This window comes from Asterias amurensis, chromosome 5, assembly GCF_032118995.1.
Source record: "Asterias amurensis chromosome 5, ASM3211899v1".
Classification (NCBI taxonomy): domain Eukaryota; kingdom Metazoa; phylum Echinodermata; class Asteroidea; order Forcipulatida; family Asteriidae; genus Asterias; species Asterias amurensis.
Window position 1 is genome coordinate 23,741,436 of NC_092652.1, and position 23,026 is coordinate 23,764,461.

General features: G+C 43.4%; 1 protein-coding gene across 5 annotated transcripts in view; it reads left to right on the top strand.

Annotated features, from left to right (window-relative positions):
- LOC139937405 (histone-lysine N-methyltransferase 2C-like) overlaps positions 1-23,026 on the top strand; it is a 65,102-nt gene that overhangs the window by 38,399 nt on the left and 3,677 nt on the right. For 4 of the 5 annotated variants that reach the window (XM_071932532.1, XM_071932537.1, XM_071932536.1 and 1 more), the window contains 16 exons: positions 1,895-2,048; positions 3,152-6,691; positions 7,766-11,665; positions 12,207-12,527; positions 13,232-13,459; positions 13,984-14,537; positions 15,246-15,350; positions 15,649-15,758; positions 16,364-16,607; positions 17,337-17,452; positions 17,981-18,101; positions 19,071-19,233; positions 19,916-20,052; positions 20,805-20,935; positions 21,405-21,573; positions 22,293-22,592. In XM_071932532.1, the coding sequence (XP_071788633.1) occupies positions 1,895-2,048; positions 3,152-6,691; positions 7,766-11,665; positions 12,207-12,527; positions 13,232-13,459; positions 13,984-14,537; positions 15,246-15,350; positions 15,649-15,758; positions 16,364-16,607; positions 17,337-17,452; positions 17,981-18,101; positions 19,071-19,233; positions 19,916-20,052; positions 20,805-20,935; positions 21,405-21,573; positions 22,293-22,592 (10,293 nt within the window). The remainder of the gene's footprint in view (positions 1-1,894; positions 2,049-3,151; positions 6,692-7,765; positions 11,666-12,206; positions 12,528-13,231; positions 13,460-13,983; positions 14,538-15,245; positions 15,351-15,648; positions 15,759-16,363; positions 16,608-17,336; positions 17,453-17,980; positions 18,102-19,070; positions 19,234-19,915; positions 20,053-20,804; positions 20,936-21,404; positions 21,574-22,292; positions 22,593-23,026) is intronic. The other variant, XM_071932535.1, reaches the window with a different exon arrangement.

The following is a 23,026-nucleotide window of genomic DNA, read 5'->3' on the forward strand; positions in this document are numbered from 1 at the left end:
CTGAGCAACATCTTTAGTTTGTCTTGTCTGTGTTTTTTTTTTTGTCCAATTGGAATTTTTCACCTCTCACAAAAACCTGAATTGATGTTCATTTGGGTCCTAGAAAAGTGACTTTTTTTATTCAAAGCTAGCTGTGACAAACTGTTTTATGCTGGACACAAATTTTTACTTGAAGGCAATGATTTAAGAGTGTCAGTTGTCAAATTTCTCGCCTTACAAAAAGTGAAAATCTTCCTTTTTAGGTTTGTTGTTTTCAACATTGAATTTTTAGAAGTGTGTGTACTGGCAACTTTCCTTTTGATTTTTGAGAATAAAAAAACCTAAAATATTTGAGTGAACAGTCTACACTAAGCATAAATCATGAGACATATAAAACCCGGTTCAAACTTCATGCAAAAGCATCACAACTCTATATTCAGAGTGAACGTTTCACAATAATAAGAGTTTAACACTTGTTTATGTTAGCTCCGCATTCACATGAAGTATGAACCGGGTATGATAAAGTTTCAGCAAAGAAGAAAGGCAATATTTCTGGCGTAACTTAGGCGTCTGTAGTGATCATAGTTTGTATGTTTGTGTTTGTGCTATTTGAACAGGTTTGTTGTGCCTTTAGAGTAGTCAACAGCTCTATGAATGTTGCATGTGCATGCACTGGCTTCCTACTTTGCAGTTATTCACTGATAATGTCCAGTCCACTCTGTTCTAAAAAAAAAAAATTACATGTACAAGTCCAATTTAAACAAATTAGTCAATTGGTACAGGTGTATGAGGTTTTTGTGGTTGGGTTAAAAGTTTAAAGATGCTATGTCAGATTTTTGGCCGATTTAACCGAAAAATTTTTGACTTGAAATTCAATAGGTATTTTGATGGGGGTCGAGAAAGTTACAAGCTTTCATTTGAGCCATTGCTCGAAAAAGTCCGCCAATTATTAGTAGCAGTGAAATAAAGTGCTCAAAAATAGTTTTTGTTGGTCCCGACAATATATCACGTGACCATTTCTTATGTGTTTTATAAGAAATTTTTGTCATGGTTCCTGACCATTATAAGTAAAAGTTAAACCTTTTTTTGTTAGAGCGGGTGATACTCTTTGAAATACCATTCACTCAAAAAAATCAATTTTTTAATGTTTGGGGCCAAAAATCTGACATAGCAACCTAAAATAGCCAACAGACAATTTGTATACATTAAGGTTAGCAGCAGATCTGCCAACCATACCAGAAAACACTTGGGCAAACCCCCTTCTCTTAACAATACTTTTACTAGCTTATTTTATGTGCATAACACAACCCCTGGGAGGACAAAGCAATAATGGACCAGAGCTTAAGGCCAGTGTGCTTGACCGCTCGTCCACGACACACCAACAATGTTATGTTTACTTTGTTTTTGTAAGGATGAGGTAGTTTTTTTTTCTTGTTGAAGAGTATCTCTTCAAAGGAAATGTAAATCTCTCTGGGATTATTAGAAGGGGGACCAGTGCAATGAAATAAAGGGCTCTGAGGTCATTAGCTTTATAAAGTAAGACAGCATCATCCCTGTACATGTATGTCCAATGATGGTAGATGACTCCTGCAAAGATGTATTTTGCACTGGTTGTGGGCAGCCTTCATCAAACCATGGAGGTGGATCAAACATTGGGTTTCAAATTAGTCCGGTGACTTCACCTTGTTCAGAGAGCTGATTCAGCACAAAAAGTAATTAAGCAAAACTGCTTAAGGTTGGTATTCAGCTCATTTTCGCTTAGCAGAAAGTAGTTAAGCAAACGTTTTGGCATGTAACAGCTTTATGAGAATGTGCCATGGTGTAAGGGAAATTATTAAAGCTTCGTCACCATCAAGATTAAAGAACAATTAAATTAAACTTATTTTTTCTCTTTGTCATTTTTTTTCATTCAAAGCTGAGTGAGGGAATTCAGAGGAAGCGAGCTGAGGCCGCTCTGCACGCAGGTCAAAGTTCAGAAACTGGTTCCATTGGTCAGATAGAGGGCGCTCAAGTGTCTAAGGATGGACAGGATGCGAGTCAGCAGGCGATGCAGATCAGTTCACCCAAAGGTAAGCATCCTCGGAATATGATTTTTGTTGCGGAAAAAAAAAAAACAAGCGCTGAAATTAAAATTAACTTTTTAATGTATTAAACAGGATTGGTGCATGTACAGCAGACAAAATAATCATAGAAAGTGTTCATGTTTGTGGAGTCGACCGTATAAATATAAAATAACAAACCTGTGAATATTTTGGCTTAATTTGCTGTGTGAGGGAGATATTGCTTTAAAGCCATTGGACACTTGGCTACAGAAAAAAAAAAAAGTCCACAGATTTACAAATAACTTATAGGGTTTACAGAAGGTAATGGTGAAAGACTTCTCTTGAAATATTATTCCATGAAATGTTTTACTTGTTGAGAAAACATTAAAACAATATCAATTCTCGATAGCGAGAATTACGGATTTATTTTAAACACATGTCATGACACGGCGAAACATGCGGAAACAAGGGTGGGTTTTTCTGTTATTTTCTCCCGACTCCGATGACCGATTGAGCCTAAATTTTCACAGGTTTGTTATTTTATATATAGAAGTTGTGATATACGAAGTGTTGGCCTTGGACAATACTGTTTACCGAAAGTGTCCAATGGCTTTAAAATCATTTCCTATTTACATATTGTCCTTAATTAATGCGTTTTTTTTTAAATTAATCTTTCAGGTAAAGTTTTTCCGAGTATGATATAAATGATATGAAATTACTTCATTTCTGAGGGAACTATTTCATAGGAAAATGCTTGTAGTATGAACTTTGCAATCAGTAAACTTTCAGACTAAAATTCAACAACTGATATTTGTTGTCCTTACCAATATTGTATAAAGCCTTTTTAAACTGAAATTGAAAGTTTCCCATATATGCATTTCTATAACCGCCTGGGATAGTTCTTCAAAATTATTTGCTATTTGTACAGAAATGAACTGGATAAGGAAGCAGTGCAGAATTAAACGAATAGTAAGCTGAGGTAACTCATGGTTGAACCCAAGAACACCTCAACTGCTGCCTTTTTTATTTTGCATTACTCTTTAATAAAAAAAACATTATTTTGTGCAAAAAGTAGTTTGAAATCTGTGTAAGAAGTAACATGTGATTGATTTTCTTTTGTTATTTTTCAGGCATGACGCAACAAAACGCCATGGGAGGCATGGATCACAGAGGGCCCCCTACACCAGGAGGCATGATCCAAGTCAGCCAGTCACAAGTCATTCACGCCAACCTGCATCTTCAAATGCCCTCTCCAATGAGCACAGCCACGTCCATGGGACCAACAACTCCCATCGGCCCAGGTACTCCGCATGGTCCAAGCACCCCCTTGGGGCCAAGTACTCCATTGGGCCCAGGCACACCGTTGGGTCCCAGCACGCCTCTCGGTAACTCACAAGGAATGGAATCCAACATGGGGCCAGGAACACCCATGGGACCCTCAACACCGATAGGACCTATCACACCTGTTGGGATGACTGGGCCACCAACACCTGTGGGCCCCACCACACCTATGGGTATGGGTCCGGCAACTCCACTTGGACCTGCGAGCGATGGCAGTGTGCCTGGAAGTCAGGACGGCAGATTCAGTGTCCCACCCTCACCACAGAGCGGTGGTCTACCCTCAATGTCACAGAATATGTCGCAGATGCCTGTAGGCCAACAGCGACCCCAAATTAATAAAACTGGTCAGATCTCTCCAATGATACATAGTCCTAATCCCCTTGGCATCCCGATGACATCTTCATCGGGAGATCAGATACCTGGGTTTAGCATGGTGATGAATGTTCGACCACCTGGCCCAGGAGATCATGGTATGATCAGGGGGAACTTCCCCATGCAGCAGGGTCAGCCGTTTTTCCCGTCGGCGGGACCTCAGTTCCGTCAAGGCAACCAGGGTGGACCACCTCAAATGCTCGGAAGCAACATGACTGATCAAATCCGGGCGCCTGAACCCGATAAGATGACCCAACGCCAACATCTCAGAGAGCTGCTGTTCAAGCAGCAAGAACAGAAAAGGAAGCTGAGAGAAGCCCAAATGCAACAGCAGCAGCAGCAGCAGTGGTTTGCTGAAGACTCACAACGCCCACCACCACCTTATCCTGTCGGCAGCCAATTTAATGTTGGGCCTAACTCGGGTGATCAGCAGCAATCCATGCAAGAAGGTAACACTCATGCTGGCTACCTGGGTTCGAGAGCTTCCTTGCCAGGCAATATAAGAATGGGTATGGACGATAACACAAGGCCTCGATTTCCGTTTGGATCACCACAAGGCAATACAGAAGGGCTGCCTGGACCAGGCGAGTTCATGACCTCTCAAAGCATGGCATCTTGGAGACCGCAAGGTCCAACTCCTTCCTCAGGGCCAAGGATGGGTGGCAATACCCCTCAAAGACCACCCGGTCAATTTATTGAACTGAAACACCATGAACAGGTTGGAATGATCCGAGGCAACAGACCTCGATCAATGGGCCTTGCGCTTCTACAGGAAAAACTTCACCAACGGAGTGCTATGCAACAGCAGCAACAGCAGCAGCAGCAACAACAACAACAGCAACAACAACAGCAACAACAACAGCAGCAACAGAGGTCCTTTCAACAGAACATGGGTAGTCATCCAAACCCTCTGGACCCATATGACCACTTGGTACGGATGTCTCAGTCAGGACAACCTGTCCGACATATTAACCCAAGTCATGTGAGTCCAGTTGGGATGGGTCCAGGTGGTAACATTCAGGTTCCGTCTAGCATGGGTCTTCAATCACCTGGTCATTTCCCGGCAGACCATCAGCATCAGGTACCCTTCTCTGACATGGGTAACCGAGGATTATCTCACCCTGGTCCACAACAACCACACTCCGGTCAGCACAACTTCCAAGACATTCAAAACCAGGCAGGCTTTCACCCAGTGCCCGTCCCTGGAGGTCCTGGATACCACGGTCCGCCCCATGAAGGGATGACTGAGGCAAGTCGGGAAGAACACGATCAACAGCTTGAAGATCTCTTCAATGGCGACTTCAATATTTTAGAGTATGCTGATCCCGACCTGGACACAAACAAGCACTCTGCTGAAAATCAACAACTCTTTAAAGATCTGGGTTTAGATGACCAGCAAGAGAACAAGCAAGCCTCTGAAGACAAATCAAACACGTCTGGTCCCTCCACAAGACACCAGGCTCCCCAAAAACCAGACAATAAGACAAAATCCCCACTGGGAGAAACTCAAGGGAATGACCCGCTGGCTTCTGGTCAAAGTACAACTCAGGCTGTCTCAGAAAGTAATACCAAAAAAGATGATAAGCCACAGCAAGACTCACCTGGACAGAGTAAAGAAGAATCTCAGAAGACTGTCCAGGACAGGTCTCCTGACCATCCAACTGTAAACAGAGCAACTCAAGGGTCTTCTCATTCTTCCCCCGCTGAGACTAGAACAGCTGTGGACGGAGATAAAATTGCATCACCAGAGTCTACCGAAGAAAGGGTTAGTCAACAAAAATCTCCTGCTGCCAAGATTGAAACACAGAATGTTGAAAAGAAAAGTGGAAGCTCGCCTGCTTCCGCGTCGGAGGCTGTTGTTGCTTCTGGAAATGATATGCAAGGTACTACATCTCCATCCACGGAAGTGTTAAAAATCAAGACTGAGCCAGGTCTTGAAAAAAGCAAAGGACAGTTATGTGAGCAGAGCTCGAGCGGTAATAAACCAGAGACATCCACGGAACAAAAGGACAAAACTGAAAGCACTCTGAACATGGATGTTAAGACATTAGACGTAGATGTGCCGAACAATAAACAGGATGGTTGTACAAGTTCTAGTCCTAAAGATGCAAATCAAGCTGTTGAATCCCCGTCGGGAAGCCAGGCAAATCAAAAGCTTGACTCATCCTCACCCAGGCCCGCTGGCGACACAGCCAATACAAGTGTCATACCAAGTCCACACCAAACAGCCGACAACTCTCCCATCCCATCAACTGAAATTGGCAATGCAAAGACTGTGCCAAAAAGTCCAGGTACCTCTAGTCATGCACCGACAATCGCCGGAGACAGTCCACTACCAGCTTCAAGCCCCCAGGTTGATGGTGGCTCTGTGTCTCAAACGTCTGTAACAGCAGACTTAACCATCGAAAATGCTGCACCCCAACAAACTGGTCAAAGTCCTAAACCAGCACTGCAGAACACCACACCAAGCAGTTTACCTGCGACCACAAGCTCTGCACCCGTAGTTCCGGCATCTCCCAGTCAAGTCATACCTACTTCTGCTTCTCTTCAAACACCCGCACCTTCAGGATCAGATATCGCAACAACTAGCTCTTCCTCGGTCACCTTGTCAGCGCCAGGAGTGTTCGGGGATGCAAAAGGAGGCGCCCAGGAGCTAGCTAAGAGGAGACCAATGCTTCTCCAGGATCAGCCTCTACTTCTCCAGGATCTTTTAGAGAAGGAGAAGATGGAGTTGAAGCAGATTAATCCAGCCTCGATACCTCCAATCTCTGTGCCAACATCACTCGATGTGGCAGCACCAGGTAACAGAGTGCTTAATACCGTGCCTACATCATTGCACGGTCCAGTACCCGTTTCAACGCCAGATGGTAAAGCTGTGAAGCTCCCCACATCTTCAGAATCATTTGGAGATCTTAACCTGGAGAAAATTCAAGAGCAGGCCAAGATGTATGCTAAAGGTGAGCTAGAGCATTTACATGTACATTCAATTATAAAATACAGGATTGTTTTAAGCCTTTTAAACATTTTGCCAAAAAAAAACTTTCATGTTTTTTCCATCACTAGCTTTCTTCAAGACTCAAATATTCACAGAAAAATAGAATAAACATGGGCATGAACTATGGCCTTTTTGTGCACATGTTATATAGAAAGTGAATTTGACTTTGTCCTGAATTGGTTAAAGGTACACAATGCATTGGATTGGCCGAGTTGGTCTATGAAAAGCGTTTCAACCCGATTGTTTGGTCAATAAGGAAAGAATGATGTCTTAAAAGTAAAATATAATGATCCACAAAAGTATACCTCAAAGTTGAGTGGTTTTTCTTCTTTGCGAACTAACACAGTTGGCCATTTTATAGAGTAAAAAAACTTTACTCCGTAAAATGGCATGCCCTGTTAGTTCCTGCCGAAAAGGGAAAACCATGCGATTTCGAGGCATATTGGTGTGGATCATTATATTCTTCTTTTAAAACATCATTCTTACGCTATTGATTTCATATTAAGCGGTTTGAAATGCTTTTCATAGACCAACTTGACTGATCCAAGGCAACATGTCCCTTAAAGAGTGGTGTTACAAAAAAACTTGTGCAAGCATAGTTTGTTGTAAATTTTAGACCTTTTTGAGGTGTCCAGTGTCTTATACCACTTCACCCAAAACTTGTTGTGTCATTGCAAAAACGTTGCTCCATTGCTCCTAAAATAGATATTTTGTTTGCTCACAAGTTTGAAGTTGTCACAACATTGTATGTCACGTAAAACTGCCCGGATGTACAAAACAAGGATTGCCAACTTTTTACAAATTTTAAAACAACTTTTATTTAATAATCACCTTTTTTATGCAGATATATTTTGAAAACAGAACAAAAAAAAATGTTGCTGGTTACCACTTTTTAGTCAAAATTTTAAAACCTCAACACAGCACTTAAACTAAGATAATACATAATACAAAAGAAAGGTGTTTTTTCTTCGAATGTATGTATTTTTTAATATTAAATATTTATATTTATTTGTTTTCCTACTTTTTTTCAATCCAGAAGTTGAGGATTTTGCCAGTAAACCTCCAGGACCCCATGCACAACTACTGTTAGCAATGAACAGACAACACCAAGAACAGCTCCAGCTTCAGCAGCGAAAGCAGCAGCAGCAACAACAGCAACAACAAGCAATGGCAGGGGGCCCTGGCCAACAAGGCCCAATGCGCCCCCCAGATTTTGGAAATGTGGTCCCGTTTCGTGGTCCCATGCACCGTTCTCTCAGTTTGGGCGATGCACAGAGACCGACTGGAGGAATGCAGCATGAGGGTTTCTTGCCACAGCCTCAGAGCTTTGGAGTGATGCCCCAGCGATTCAACATGCATCCATCGCAGTCCCCGTCTCCCGGAGTGCAGAGTCCTGGAATCAGACCCCCTCTGGGAAGTCCAGACATGTCCCCAATACCCAACAATCAGATGGTCAACTCAGGAAATACAATGTTCAGCATGGCACAGAGAGGTCATATACCAAGTCCAGGGCCAAACTCCAACCAACTCATTGGCATTGGGCCACGAGGGCTAGCCCCAAGCCCGGGTGTCAGTATACCAATGCACATGACAAGCCCTGGTTCTCGTATGCCCTCCCCACTTGGAAGCCCAGGGACCCGTATGCCAGGTCCAATACCTAGTCCTGGACCCAGAATGCCAGGTCCGATTATGAGTCCCGGTGTGAGGATGCAGGGCCCCGGACAGGGTCAAGGAGTCATGAGAATGCCTGTTCGAATGCAAGGAATGCAGTCCCCTGTCTTTGGAATGCCCCAGCTTCATGGTCTTCCGATGCAACAAGTGCATGACCAGCCAATGCCAGGATTCGATCCCTGGGAGTATCATGACGAAACACCCCCGGACACGCACAATGTCGCTGAGTACGAAGAGTGGATGCTCAGGAGAGAACAGTACCTCCAGATGCGTCTGAAGTTCTTTGAAGCTGAGGTTAGCAAGGAGCGCAAAAAGAAGAAGGCTCTCTCTGCTCGACAGAGATCCTGTAAAAAGAGCAATAAGTTGTTCCCGGAAAGTGATCAACACGAACTTGACGGGGTTATTCAGAGACATACTGCTGTGCAGAAGAAGCTTGAGAGCATTCGCAAGCAGCACCGACAGCACTCAATTCTTATGCAAGAGCACCACATGAAACAGCAGCAGGAGCACATGTCTTCCAATCAGCACTCCCCGATGGGCCGCCAGACCCCTATGATGCAAGGTGGGAGACAGACCCCAATGATGGGTGCCGGTGGACACATGATGGGTCCAGGTGGTCCCATGATGGGTAACAGAGGGCCAATGATGGGCCCAGTCGGGCCAGTTATGGGACCAGGAGGTGCTATGATGGGTCAAGGGGGTCTCATTTCCCGGTCAAACACTCCAATTGGGAACCATCCTGGCACTGGGTCTCTGATGGGTCGTCCTGGTCCCCAGATGATCCAAGGCGGACTACGTAGCCCTAGTATGCCACACGGTGGAGCAATGATACCTGGAAACCCACAGAATATGATGGGAGGTCCATTCCTACAAGATGGTAATAATATGCAGCAGGGTGGGATCCGACCGCCGGGTATGGACGGGGTCATTCAAGGTATCTTCCCAGGAAACACCATGCAGGGAACAAGTATACCTATTGGGTCACCTAGTCAGCAACAGGCCATGATGCGCAGTCAACCATCCCCCATGGGTATTGGTCAAGTATCGCCCATGATGCAGGGTCCACCAATACCTATGGTACCTGGCCAGTCGTCACCGATGATGCAGAATCAACCATCCCCTATGGCACCTAATCAACCTCTTGTGTTAATGCCCGGCCAGCCGATACCAAATACAACCAGTCAGTCGCCAACAATCATGAGCTCTCAAGCATCTCCTTTGATTGGCACCAAACCTTCGCCCATGATGGGTAGCCAACCACCCCCGATGATTGGTGGTCAACAGCCCCCCATGATTGGCAGCCAACCACCGCCCATGATTGGCAGCCAACCATCTGTAATGGTTGGTGGCCAGTCATCGCCTATGATTGGCAGTCAGCCACCATCCATCATTGGTAGCCAGCCTTCTCCCATGAGCCAGCAGTCACCTATGATACCAAGTCAGTCATCGCCCATGATCGGCAGCAAACCATCGCCTATGATGACCTCTCAAGCTCCTGCTATGTTAGGCAGCCAGCCTGGCACTATGATGCCCCCTGGAAGCCAGTCACCTATGTCCAATGCTCAATCTCCGATGGGCAAAGCTACCCAACCAGCTCCGTTCCCAAACCAAGGTCCAACGACACCAGGTGCACCAAAATCACCAATATCGATGCCACCGCCGAGCAAGCTACCACCCGGCTCGGGCATGCAAGGTTTAGTGGACCAGGCCTCCATGCTGTCACCCTTGCAAATCAATCTTGGACAAGATAACAATCCGTTCAGCGATGGGTTTATTCAGCGCGAACGGATGGAAAGAATACGTGCTCAACATGAGCGGCAACATCAACAGTTGGCTCAAGAGGTAGAGCAAGTCAGAGCTATGCAGCGCTTGGAACAGGAAAGAATGGCCTTGGAGCTACCGTTCTTAAACCAGGAGGAAGGTGGCCCGTTCCACCCACAGCAGCAGGGGCAAACCTCGGGTGTAGTGCCAGGTCTTCAAGACCCTGTCGCATCACCAGGCATGGGTCAGTCTCCATTTCATCACCAGCAGTCGCCCATACAGCCACCACCGTTCGGACCGGATGGCATGCCAGGACCCATGTCGCTTCATATGCCACCTCCAGATGGCTTCCCGATGCCCCCGAGCTATCCAATGTCGCAGGACAGCAAGTCCACGGACAAGCCGAAGCGCAAGAGGACACGACGAAAGAAGACGGACGATCTGGTATCTCCACTTACCCCTATGCAAATCCCCAATGATGTGGAGCAGATGCAAAACAATTTGTCTTCCATGCACACTGGTTTGGGCCCTCCTATTAACCAAGGACAAATAAACAATGGTACTGTTGCCGATCAAATGCAAAGAGATGTTCTAAACAAGCTACATGCTGAGCTGCTGCGGCGGAGTTCCATAGAAGCGGGGAGCGGGTCACCTGATCAAGATGATAAGAGTAACATTGATCAAAGTGCCGAGACTCTACAAGGCAAGATCAATCAGAATCTCTTACTGAAGCAACTCTTACAGGGCCCTTCAATATGCAATATCGGCACCAAACTGGCAAAAATACCAACAGAAGAGGGTATGCTTGCTAACCTAGACCAAATAAATGTACTACCCCAATTGAACAATGCAGATAATGTAGATGACGAGGACACCCAAATACCTGAACTGACTCCAGAGCAACAGAAGCAGCTTGAGATGGTAGAGAAATTGCCATATGTCAAGAAGGATGGCAAACCGGCTGAGAATGACCACGAGATTCTACTCAAGATGCATAAGCAGGCCACCGAGGAGAAAAAGAAAGACTTTGAAGAGACGCAAAAGCAGCGGCGGAAGGAGTTGCTGTTGAAGCGTCAACAGAAGGCCCTTGAGAAAGCGTTGGAGAAAGCCAACGGGGGCGGTAAGAAGCGCAGGAAATCCAAAGAGGTGGATACCGACATCTTCGCCAGCACGGAGGAGCTGCTGAATGCCATCAAGCAGATGCCGATGCTGAGTCTTATTGAGCCAGAGGTGAACATCAACTATGGTCTATGTCCATTATTTGGAAGCTCCCTGCCAAATGGATCCAAGACACTCAAGGGGAACTTCGGTCATGCGGTCATTGATGGTGTGGCTGACTTTTATGCTAACTTTCCTAATGGAGCTCTTGATGTTAACCCTCCCACTCCGCCCTCGTCGCTGCCTCCTTCGCCACCGATCAAGATGCCTGGAGGACTGTCAAATGGACCCAGTCAGTTGTTGGATGCTCGGAAGGCGTCGCTCGATCAACTCAAGGGGAGACCAGGTATGTGCTCAAATTTGAAATTAATCCTGTTCTTTTTAAAGAATGGAAACATCCATCTTAAAAAATTTAACAGTTGTAACCAAAGATCGTTTATTCATCAGTATCCAGGACATTATCAGGAGTTATCAATTGTTAGTTGACTTCCAAAGTTCTTAATTAATCAAAATAGCCAAAGGCTAAAAGAAGGTCTAAATTCCAATTTCTAAAAAAACAATTTTGAAACAACACTTTTGAAACTTCAGTGTCTCCAAAGAAAATGAGCATTGTTTTTTGCAGAATTTTTAATTATCATTGCTTCAGAGCAGTAAACCTCTCACCCAAAATAACGTTTAATCAAAACCCTTGTGTTTGAAAATTGCAACTTGAAGAGCTGTCCTTGTGCAAATTGTGACATTGTTACCAAACCTTTGATGCAATGATTTCTTCTCCTACTAAACATCAGGTTTTGGAAGCTAATTTCAAACATTGCTCTGCTTCTGGTTATCATTTTTTCTTTGCATTTTAGAACAAATTAAAAATATTCTTTTGAATGAATTTTCAGGTGCGAGAGTTTTAACAGGGGATGAAATCATGCAGGAGATGCAATCCCACCAGCGAGCCATCACCCGTACCATGAACCACGCCTACCCAGGGATGGACCTACCCCCATCGCTACCCACGCCGCCACCCTCCAGTATCCTCCTTCGGGATCATCTCAGCACGCCCGACGGCATCGTGCCGTCCTCGTCACCAGAGTGCGAAGAAGAGAATGAGCCGTACAGACTGCGTGGTCTGAAGCTGATTACCGAGTCTGCTATCGCTATGTGCATGGAGAGGTCCATCTCGCCAACATTCCCTGTTATCAGACCAACACCAAGAAAAGGTATCAATTTCATTCAGCTTTTTCCGTTATACATCAGTGTTTGGCAAAGCCAAAATCAAACACTTGCCTTCCGTGTTCCACATCTTTTCAAATTGGTCGAACTTGAACATACAAGAAAATAAAAACATTGAAAATCAAATTTTTTTTAGTGTTGACTTAATAATAATAACAATAATAATAATAATAATAATAATAATAATAATAATAATAAGACTTGTAATGCGCACGTATCCACCCTGCTGGGTTTTCAAGGCGCAGACTTGCCATGCACTCAATAAGCGAGTAACATTGTCCCAACTTTATGAGTCATGAAAACCAGTGCCTTACCCCTTAAGAGACCCTAGCGTCCACTATCAACTTGTACCAAAATGCTCATAGCGGCAAGGTTTGACCTACTGCCATTCCTATAAAGAGGTCAAAGTAATAATAGAATAAAATACAACATTTATATGGCGCTTTATACATAGCGTTTCTTAGTGCATGTCTGGATATGAAATCTATTAATGTAATATGTTGAAGTAGTATCTCAATTTCTAAACCCAAAACTTTATTTTCTGTAATAACTGCTGACATTTTTACTGACAAACATTGATGTAAGAAATTTACAATATTAGCAATGCTCTAAAAAGGGTTGATAATTAGATATCTTATCTATGAAATTGCTTTGATATTCTAAAGTTGTGCTTGTATCTTTATTATAACAGCTAAAGCAATGTTGAGCTCCGAGTTGGACCGAGCCATGTTATCGCCCACTCCTGGTACGGTTCCTGTGACCCTCAAACTGACTGATGCAGCCTCAGAGAATATGAAGAGCGTCGTCAAGTCGCTCTGCGGTCTGCTGTGTGTACCTGAACCTCAGTCGTATCACCTCGGAGGGGAACCAAGGAAAGAGTTGACGGCTACTAGTAAACGAGAAGCTCGACCATCAACTGGTGAGCAAATTATTTTATTAGATGATTTTTCATGGTGAAGTGATACAGGCATGGAGTGCTTCCTACTTTAATCTGATTTTGTTGCCCTTGGGAAAAGTCAGAAAAATTGTGATTCAATAGCCTGAAAAAATTATTTTCTCTAGTACTCTCGCAATATAAAACAAATCATAATACACTCCTCACCACGCCATGGAAATTTACACGATTTGTAGCCAGAAATCCTCATATAACCTTTGTTGTGATTATTTTCTCGTGTTAAAAGCAGAGTTTTTTTTTTTAGAGGTTTAGATTATCTATTATGTTTTAACTGATGTTCACAGTCGTTTTGTTTGCGTCAACAAAATGAACGAAGTTTTGAGGTTGATCAACATAAATGTGAAAATATTGTTACCATATGAAGTAAATTTTTGTTATGTGGAATATTTCCATCTTGAAGTTCATTGTGTCGACTTGTGACAGTTGAAAACAATATCTGATCTCTCAAAATAATCTAAAAATATGTATTATTTTTCTTCTCAAAACAGATTCCAGTGTTTCAGATCGTCCACAGAGCACGGCAAGCAGTATGGCCGAGCAGCAGCTGCAGCAAGCCACAGGCAAGCAGCGATTCTGCAAACACTGTGACGTCGTCATCCTAGGGGAAGGGGTCCAGAAATACACCGGAAATCCTTCCGACCCCAAGGTGACCTTCTGCAGCAGCGCCTGCTACATGCAGTACAGCATCTCACAGCGATCGCAGATGCCGCCGCTGACCAATCAGGAACCGGCCGGAGCAGTTGTCAATCATCTCAGCTCTGAGCCGTCGAGCCCCGCCCCAAAGACGCCATCGTCAGTCACTCTTCCCATAACGGTCCCCCCTCCTCCCACGACAACTACCTCGGCGAGTAAAGATGCTGTCAAGGTGACACAAGTGACCTCCCCGATTCTGGTGACTTCGACGGCCAGTCAACCGACAACGCCGCAGCCCACTCCGGTTCCCAGTGTCAGGATAGAGGTCAAAGGTGACATGGAGGTCAGCGGGGGAAAGCCAAGCAAGTTGGTGATCAGACGGAAAGCTAGTACCTTGGATGAGCCATCGGTATGTCTATGATGTAACTTGTACCTTGTGATAAATATCTCATGTTCACACCATTCATTATCTAAATCTGAGTAAAATGTACATCAATGTAAATAATAGTGAGGTTTTCAGCTGCTCATTACGTGAGCAAAAATGTGAACATAAACGTCAGAAACTTGTGTCGTTTCTAGGTGACGTCACCACTTTGGGCTTATTTCATGCTCACGTACATGTATTAAGCCTGCACATAAGTACCCGACGTGAGAAATGGTAACTTCATTTATGCTAGTAATACATGAGATTTTTACAACAAAATTTGTTGACGTTCACGTTCGCATTTTTGCTTGCGTAACGTGCAGCTAAACCTCCCTATTATTTGGTTTAACCTATACACTTATGTGTGTAAAGCACAGTATTTTCTCGAGCCATCAGAGTAATATGCCTGTGGATTTTTTTTTTTTAAGTAAAGGATTCCAACTGTCTTGCCAATCTCGGTGGTCTTTTGGTAAAATAACTGCTCTAGAATGGCCAATGTTTTGGGATTGAATCAAACGCGAGTATTATGCTTGTTGATTTTGTTTCTACCGGACTCGGGGGGGGGGGGGGGGAAAATCCTGTGCTTATAATACACATTTGTTTATGGGTAAACATGAACAAGAAGTGCTGTTCATTTGATGAATTATTTTTGTGAAATATTTTGTGTTAACACCTTGCTCCTCCTCTCCACAGCAACCAGTTTCTAAGAAGTGGAAAAACCTGAGATGGAAGAAATGGACAGTTTCCATAGTAACACACAAGAAATATCGGCCCCCAAGCGAGCAAGATATCGATGAGGTATGGGGTTATGATTTGAAATCTTAGTGAATGAATACAAATATTTATATAAAGAGAAACTTTTCCCCCCAAAAATGAAAACAATGCAAGTTGGAAGCTCAAACAATCTACTCTTTTATTCTCGTTCATAAATACCTTTTTGTTAAAAACCGTAAAAATAATGGAGAAACTGAATTTTATAAATTTTTTAAATTCCTGTCCCCTGGCTTTAGTCAACCAGTTTTAAAGCCTAATGTCCTTATCAGCCTTATCAAATTATGAATATTGGTTTTAATTGTGTTCTTTTCCCTCTGTCTAGCTGATGAAGAAACTAGGTACATCGTTACGACCAGAGAGTACGTTCAGAGACACCAGAGCTTGCTTGCTCTGCAGTGGCCTGGGGGATGGAGAGACAGACGGTACAGCAAGGTATGTAATAAACAGAACATGTAACTGGGATTCGAACCGACAACCTGATGATTTTGTCACCATAACTTAAGTCCAATACACTAAACTGTTCCGTCATTACACACTTCTTCAAAATAACCATTTCAAAAATAAATCTTATACCTCTCATTTTAATGGGAAAACAGAATAAGCTATTACAATTGCTCATCGACCAAAAGGACTAATAATGACAACACAACACACATGACTAGGTACATAAGTGTAACATAAGCAGTCAAGGGGAAATAAATAGAGAAAGAGAGGAAGAGTCGGAAGCACACAGCAAAGCAATCGGTTACGGTCTGAAGGGGCCTTGGTTTAAAGGCACTGGACACTATTGGTTATTACTCAAAATAATTGTTAGCATATAAACTTGGTAACAAGCAATGGAGAGCTTTTGGTAGTGTAAAACATTGTGGGAAACTGCTCCCTCTGAAGTGACATAGTTTTGAGAAAGGAGTAGTTTCTCAGTAAAATATTTGATTTGATTTCAAGACCTCAGCTGAGGTACACCAAGTGAGAAGACTTGTCTTTGACAATTACCAAAGGTGTCTAGTGTCTTGAAATACTACTTCTCTTCATCCTAGGCTTCTTAACGTGGACGTAGACACCTGGGTCCATTTGAACTGCGCCCTGTGGTCCTCTGAGGTGTATGAGACGGTTAACGGTGCCCTGATCAATGTGGACATAGCCATCAAGAGAGCCAAGGCAGTCAAGTGCTGCTACTGCAGCAAGTTTGGCGCCACCGTGTCCTGTCACAAGTTCCGCTGTGCCAACGTCTACCACTTCGGCTGCGCCATCCACGACCATTGTATGTTCTTCAAAGATAAGGTTAGTTTGTCGCACTTAATAATAATAATAGTGGTTCTTACATGGTGTACAAATCTGTCGCTCAGTGACGCTCATGGCACTCAAACATTTAGTACTTTTCCTAGTAAGTATGGTGAGCTATTTTTTTTTTAAGTATAAGACCTTTTCCCTTTACATAGCACCATGTAATGGTTTACAAGGTACTTTGGCACAACAATAAGCAGCCAATCAAACCAGGAACACTGGGGCTAACCCCTTCTCTTCACAAAAAGTGCACTGGGTTCTTTTACGTGCATTACAAAGCACATTGGACCTACTGCGTTTAGGTCCCATCCGATGGACGCAGCAATAATGGTTAATAAGTGTCTTGCTTTAGAACACAAGTGTCACGACTGGGACTTAAATTGCACTCTGCTGAACAGAAACACCAGAGCTGGAGTCTGGTGCCCTAATCCGCTCAGCTTAAACACGCCAAGCATTTTGCTTTGAAAGGTTGGGACAGTATGATTTCAGAAATAAGTCTAAGGCCATGTCGAAATCAACCCTTCTATTTAAAGATAGCACTATACCAATGAAGTTTCTGTAGGGACCTTTCTAAAAAGAGGCTAAAGGTCAAACTGGTTCAGCTGAGGTCATTAACCTCCACATGATTCCAGCCCAAAGCTTTTAAGGTTATTTTTAAGAGGTGGACGAACAGATATTCCATGACAGATTTCTTTTGATTGAGTTTGTATTATTCTTCTCTATCAGACCATGCTGTGTCCTCTACACGCCCCGTCCAAGGCAGCAGACAGTGCCCTTCAGAGAACTCACATCGTCTTCAGGAGGGTGTACGTCAGTCGGGATGAGAACAAACAAGTCGCAAGGTATGCCAGTCATTATATGTGATACTCTGTGATTTTCTGTCATAGAACTTTTGGAAAGTACTGAGTATAATGTGCTAATTCACATTAAAAAACAAACAAAAATATGAATATGTGACCTGTCTCCACAAAATGAGCTGAAAGTCGGAATTAAAAAAACAATTTGCTATGGGTATATCTGAATTCTGCAGATCAAGAGCTTTCCAATGGTTTATAACACCTGGGGTAACAATAATCCTCCAAGCCGACAGAGCTTGTGGAAACAAGAGAGTTCTCACTTATCTATTGAGAAAGATTTGACTTTGACCGGCTGCACTGGGAAACAGCACAGTGCAACTTTCAGCTCATTTCGTTGTGACAGGTCACATATGATGATATTGTGAGATGAAATTGGTCTATACCGTATGTAAAGTCGGCTCTTGTGCTCGAGCGAGAATTTCCTCCTTTTTGTCAAGGGTTTACATTCTCTCTTGTAGTGTCTTTCTCAGTAACTCTTATTTGTTTCTCTGTATCTCCTTTGTCTCCTTATAGCATCATGCAGCAGCTTGATCGTAAACACACCCTACGTGTCGGCAGTCTCGTCTTCCATTCACTGGGCCAGCTGCTGCCCCATCAGATGCAGGCCTTCCACTCAGAGAATGCCATCCACCCAGTAAGTACCACCAGGGCTCAGTTTTATAAAACTCTTGGGCAGAAAATCCTGCTCACTGAGTTTCTTTGCTAAGCGAAAAATTAGTGGGCCACCAGTTGCAACAATGTAAACTTCATGGAAATTTGGCAGGGGACCAGTTACTGTTGAGCAAGATTTGCTTGTGCTTAGCAAGTTTTTATGTTCACTATTTATGAAGTAGGGCCTGTGCCAAATTTCAGAGCTGCTTATTTTCTGCATAAATGCAGAAAATATTGCTTAAATCGTTTCTGAAAAAAGAATGACTAAAACTGAAAGCTGTGGTGTCTTATCATTTTCTTTGACTGGTGTTAAAACGTTCATCCCACAGAAAGCACAGAACACTTGGGTGTGATCCCTGGCAAAATGACAGTTACAAGTTAATTGGTACCCCCCCCCCCCCCCCCCAAACATATTCACTACACCACTCAAACGAGATTTTCACATGGTGTTGCTGCAACTCCCATCTCCCCTACACTGTAAAGATGAAATTGAAATCTACTGGTTATGTCTCTCATGATAATTTGTAGCCAATAAGTCCTGGGCAACAAGTTCCAGGCAACATGTTCCTCGGCAATATGTTCCTCGGCAATATGTTCCGGGCAACAAGTTCTGGGCAACAAGTTCTGGGCAACAAGTTCTGGACAACAAGTTCCAGGCAACAAGTTCCGGGCAACAAGTTCTGGGCAACAAGTTCCAGGCAACAAGTTCTGGGCAACAAGTTCTGGGCAACAAGTTCTGGGCAACAGGTTCTGGGCAACAGGTTCTGGGCAACCAGTTCTGGGCAACAAGTTCTGGGCAACAAGTTCTGGGCAACAAGTTCTGGGCAGTATGTTCCGGGCAACAACTTCTGGGCAACAACTTCTGGGCAACAAACCTCGCCTTGTTATACTTCCAACATTCAAACTTCTAAATCCTACTAACTTGATATTTATTCTTATTTCCTCATACCAGGTTGGTTTTGAGACCACCAGGCTGTACTGGAGTATGAGGTTTACCAACAAACGCTGCAGCTACACCTGTAGCATACATGATAGAGGAGGCAAACCACAATTTCATATCCGTGTCATTGAGCAAGGCCATGAGGACATCACACTACAAGACGCTACACCAAAAGGTGTGTGTTATAACCTAATTCGAAGGGGGGGGGGGAGGGCATTTAAGTTATGTTGTTTGTATTTCAGTTAAAATTGCTTTGTTTATTTGTTGACTTTATTTATTTTTCAGTTGCACTTTTTATTGGGAATTCAAGTTAAGTTTTAACAGATGTTCAATTGCATCTCGGAACTTTCTTGAGTTTTATGAAAAAAATCCACTGCCATGTGGGATTTGAACCCATGAGATTTGCCATTCTAGAGCAGATGTCTTATCTTTAGACCACTGAGATTGCCCGGAATCTAGAGGCAGTTCACTTCCTATATTGTAGCGGCCGGTCACGCAGAATCTTAAATAGTTGTTAAATTTGCAAATGGGATGAAAGAAAATTATTTGGTTTTATCCATACGCCGATGTGTGTGAAGTACAGACACTGTTCCAAGGGTGTATTAGATCTGCTTAAGCACAACAAACTAGCTTGGCACAAAACAAGTGTGCTTACCAGAATTAGGTTACCAACTAAATTACTATTTGGCATGTACTATCTGAGGCTGGTATGCTGCTCATTATTGTAAAGCAGAAAGTTAACAAGCAATTTTTGTTGTGCTTAAGCAGCTCTATGAAATGGGGCTCAGGTCCCGCAGATGTAAAAATAAATGGTTACCATAAATTTATTTTCCCGAACCTCTATTTGCTTTTTCTAGCTGTATGGAGTAAAGTGTTGGAGCCCATTGCCAAGCTGCGTCGAGATGCAGACATGCTGAAGCTGTTTCCGATGTTCCTAACGGGAGAAGAACTTTACGGATTGACGGAACCTGCCATCCAAAGAGTCATTGAATCGGTCAGTCAATTTCCAAAACCCACCCATCAAGAACCACAAATAATATAGACCTTTCCCTTTGTTGATAAACAAACTGAGATGGTTGGCATGGCAACCAAATGTTAATAAAATGCTCATTCGTGTTTACAGGTGATTTAGCAAAATACAATATTTCTGCAAACTTTCAATTAAATGAAATAGCTCCCTTGATTTGTTTCCAACAAATTCAACACTATGTTTGAATTGTGTACAATTTTTACTTTGTACCGCCACGACGGTATGCAACCAGTCTTTTACCTTCTTGTTATTATAAAACAAAAATACCAGTTGATTGTCCGGATTTTTCGCAAAAGAGGAGGATCTTTAGTTTGAACCCATCGCAAACTTATCTATTTGTTGCATGAGAACCCAGGTTATTCAGGGTAAGATTTGCTGGATGGGTGGTAGGCATTCACTAATTTTGTTTTATGAAACAGACGGTTACACGTTTTCGAGAGCAGCACGTTACATTCGGGAAAAGCCCCATGGCCAGCCCTTTTGAAATAGAGGAATTCTTTTTTTTTTTTTTTTTTTTTTTTTTTTTTTTAAATTACGGAAAATTTACAATAAAAAATAGTTTAAAAAAAGGATGCGGCCCAAAAAATGATGCTGGGAATACGATTAACTGTTATTGTTTTTTAATTTGGCCGTACAGAGATTTTGTTGAGTATAGGGCTGCACTTACCCCATACTTGTGACTTACAAGTTGTTGTCGGTTTGTTTGTATGTTCTAGCTGCCGGGTGTTGAGTTGATCCAGAGCTACAGCTTCAGGTTCGGCCGGTCACCCTTCATAGATCTCCCTCTTGCAATCAACCCAACTGGCTGCGCTCGTACAGAGCCCAAGATGAGGACACATCTCAAGAGGTATAAGCATCTCACATCTCTCATCACTCCGACATTGTAAAGATGAAATTGGAATCTGATGGCGTGGTCTCTCAAGGGAGTTTATGGGCAACAAGTTCTGGCCGAATAAGTTCCAGGCAATATGTTCCGGGAAACACATTCCAATGCCAGGCCTGATACTTCACTAAGGAAACAAAGGCGATCGCCTCCATGCCCCCGGCCATTGCTGCAGTAGAAATTTACAGATTCCTCAAAGGGTGCCCTTTTCAAGGAGAAAATGCCTTGGTGCCCTTGCCCTTTCAAAACTGAAGCATACAGGCTTGCAAGGCAATAAATTCAATGCAATCTCCATGAAGAAAACATATCTTTTTAAGAACAAGTTGATGGCAGTTTCGGTTACCATCTTCCTGTGTCTCGGCAAACCTTAGTTATCAAAAGTTCCTTCCTACCTTGCAACATTTCTCACCCTCTTTTACTCTTTTGACAACAGGCCACACACCCTGACCAGCAACACGACGTCCAGGTCCTTCCAGACGACACTCAGCAGTGATTTTGCGTCTCCGTACAACAAGCAGTTTGTTCATTCCAAGTCGTCTCAGTACAGACGTCTGAAGACGGAGTGGAAGACCAACGTGTACTTGGCACGCTCTGGCATTCAGGTAAGGCCTCTCTGGATGTGTGAGATGTCATGATCGGAGTTGGCAACTCTCCCTTACTCTTCAGAAAGTACCCTGAAAACAAACTACATTGTATTGCTTTAACGTTCTGCTGAACATATTTGAAAACTCTTTCCTTGTTTTTTGTTGGAATGTAAGGACCTCAAATTATACGGAGGGCAGCCTCCGTTGCCAGTTGCCCCTGGTCTTGGCCTTGGTGCTCCTTCAAAAGTGTTTGTACACTTTCAGATTTTACAATGGAAATGCCCTCTGCAAAATGAAAATGCCCTTGCCCTCTTAAAGATGAAATTCCAGGCCTGAATGCAATGGGAGACTTTCAAACACTAGGTGGCAGCAGACTTATCGGGTAAACTTCCATTGTTTACATAGTTCTGAACATGCGCAGAGTAAGTCTGCTGAGCGGCAGTAAGTCTGCTGCCACTTATCGTCCAAGAAAGTCTCCTATTCTAAATATCTCCCTGGTTGTTGTATACAATTTTCTTGATCCCAAGATGCAAATGTAGGCAGCTCTGGTATCATGATTTTTAAATTCATTTTGATGCTTCCTTTATATGGAGTTTTCTTTGTGGTACAAAGTTTGTTTAGGTTCCTTCCTCGCATTCAGAATGATTCTTAGTTATCAGATGTCTTCTGCCCTTCTTTCTTTCTAGATTCTAGAATGATTCTTAACCGTTGATGCCTCTTTTTTTCTTTCTCAATAGGGTCTGGGATTATTCGCCACCCGGGACATGGAGAAGCACACGATGGTCATCGAGTACATCGGGAAGCTCATCCGGAACGAGGTCGCCAACCGTCTGGAGCACGTCTACCAGATGGGCAACCACGGCATCTACATGTTCCGCATTGACAATGACACCGTTGTGGACGCCACAATGAGCGGCAACCCGGCCAGGTACGTCAACCACTCCTGCAATCCCAACTGCGTCGCCGAGGTGGTCAACTTTGACAAAGAGCTGAAGATCATCATCATCTCTAACCGGAGACTCAGCAAGGGAGAGGAGGTAAGATACACTTGTACTTTCAGCATGGTTTTCCCCCAGGCTTTTAGCCATGGTTTGAAAATAGGGCATCCAAAAGACACCCGGATGCATTGCTGGCTAATACCTTGGCTACCTTGGCTACCCTGTCCCCACCCCTACCTTAGGGTTTGCCCTTAACTTTTTCAGTGACTAACTCATACTAAATAAGATTGCTTTAGGAGCACCAGACTCAAGCTCTGGTGTTTCTGATCAGCTGAATGTGGGAGACAATCCACCATTATAGCCGTGTCCTTTGGATGGGATGTTAAGCTGTTGGTCCCGTGTGTTCTGTAATGCATTCAGAAGAACCCAGTGCACCTCAGCACCTTTTACACCATCACACGCGATGTAAAGGAATATGTTTCATACTTCAAAAACGTAGCTCCACAATTCCTTGAAGGAAAATACTCAATGTT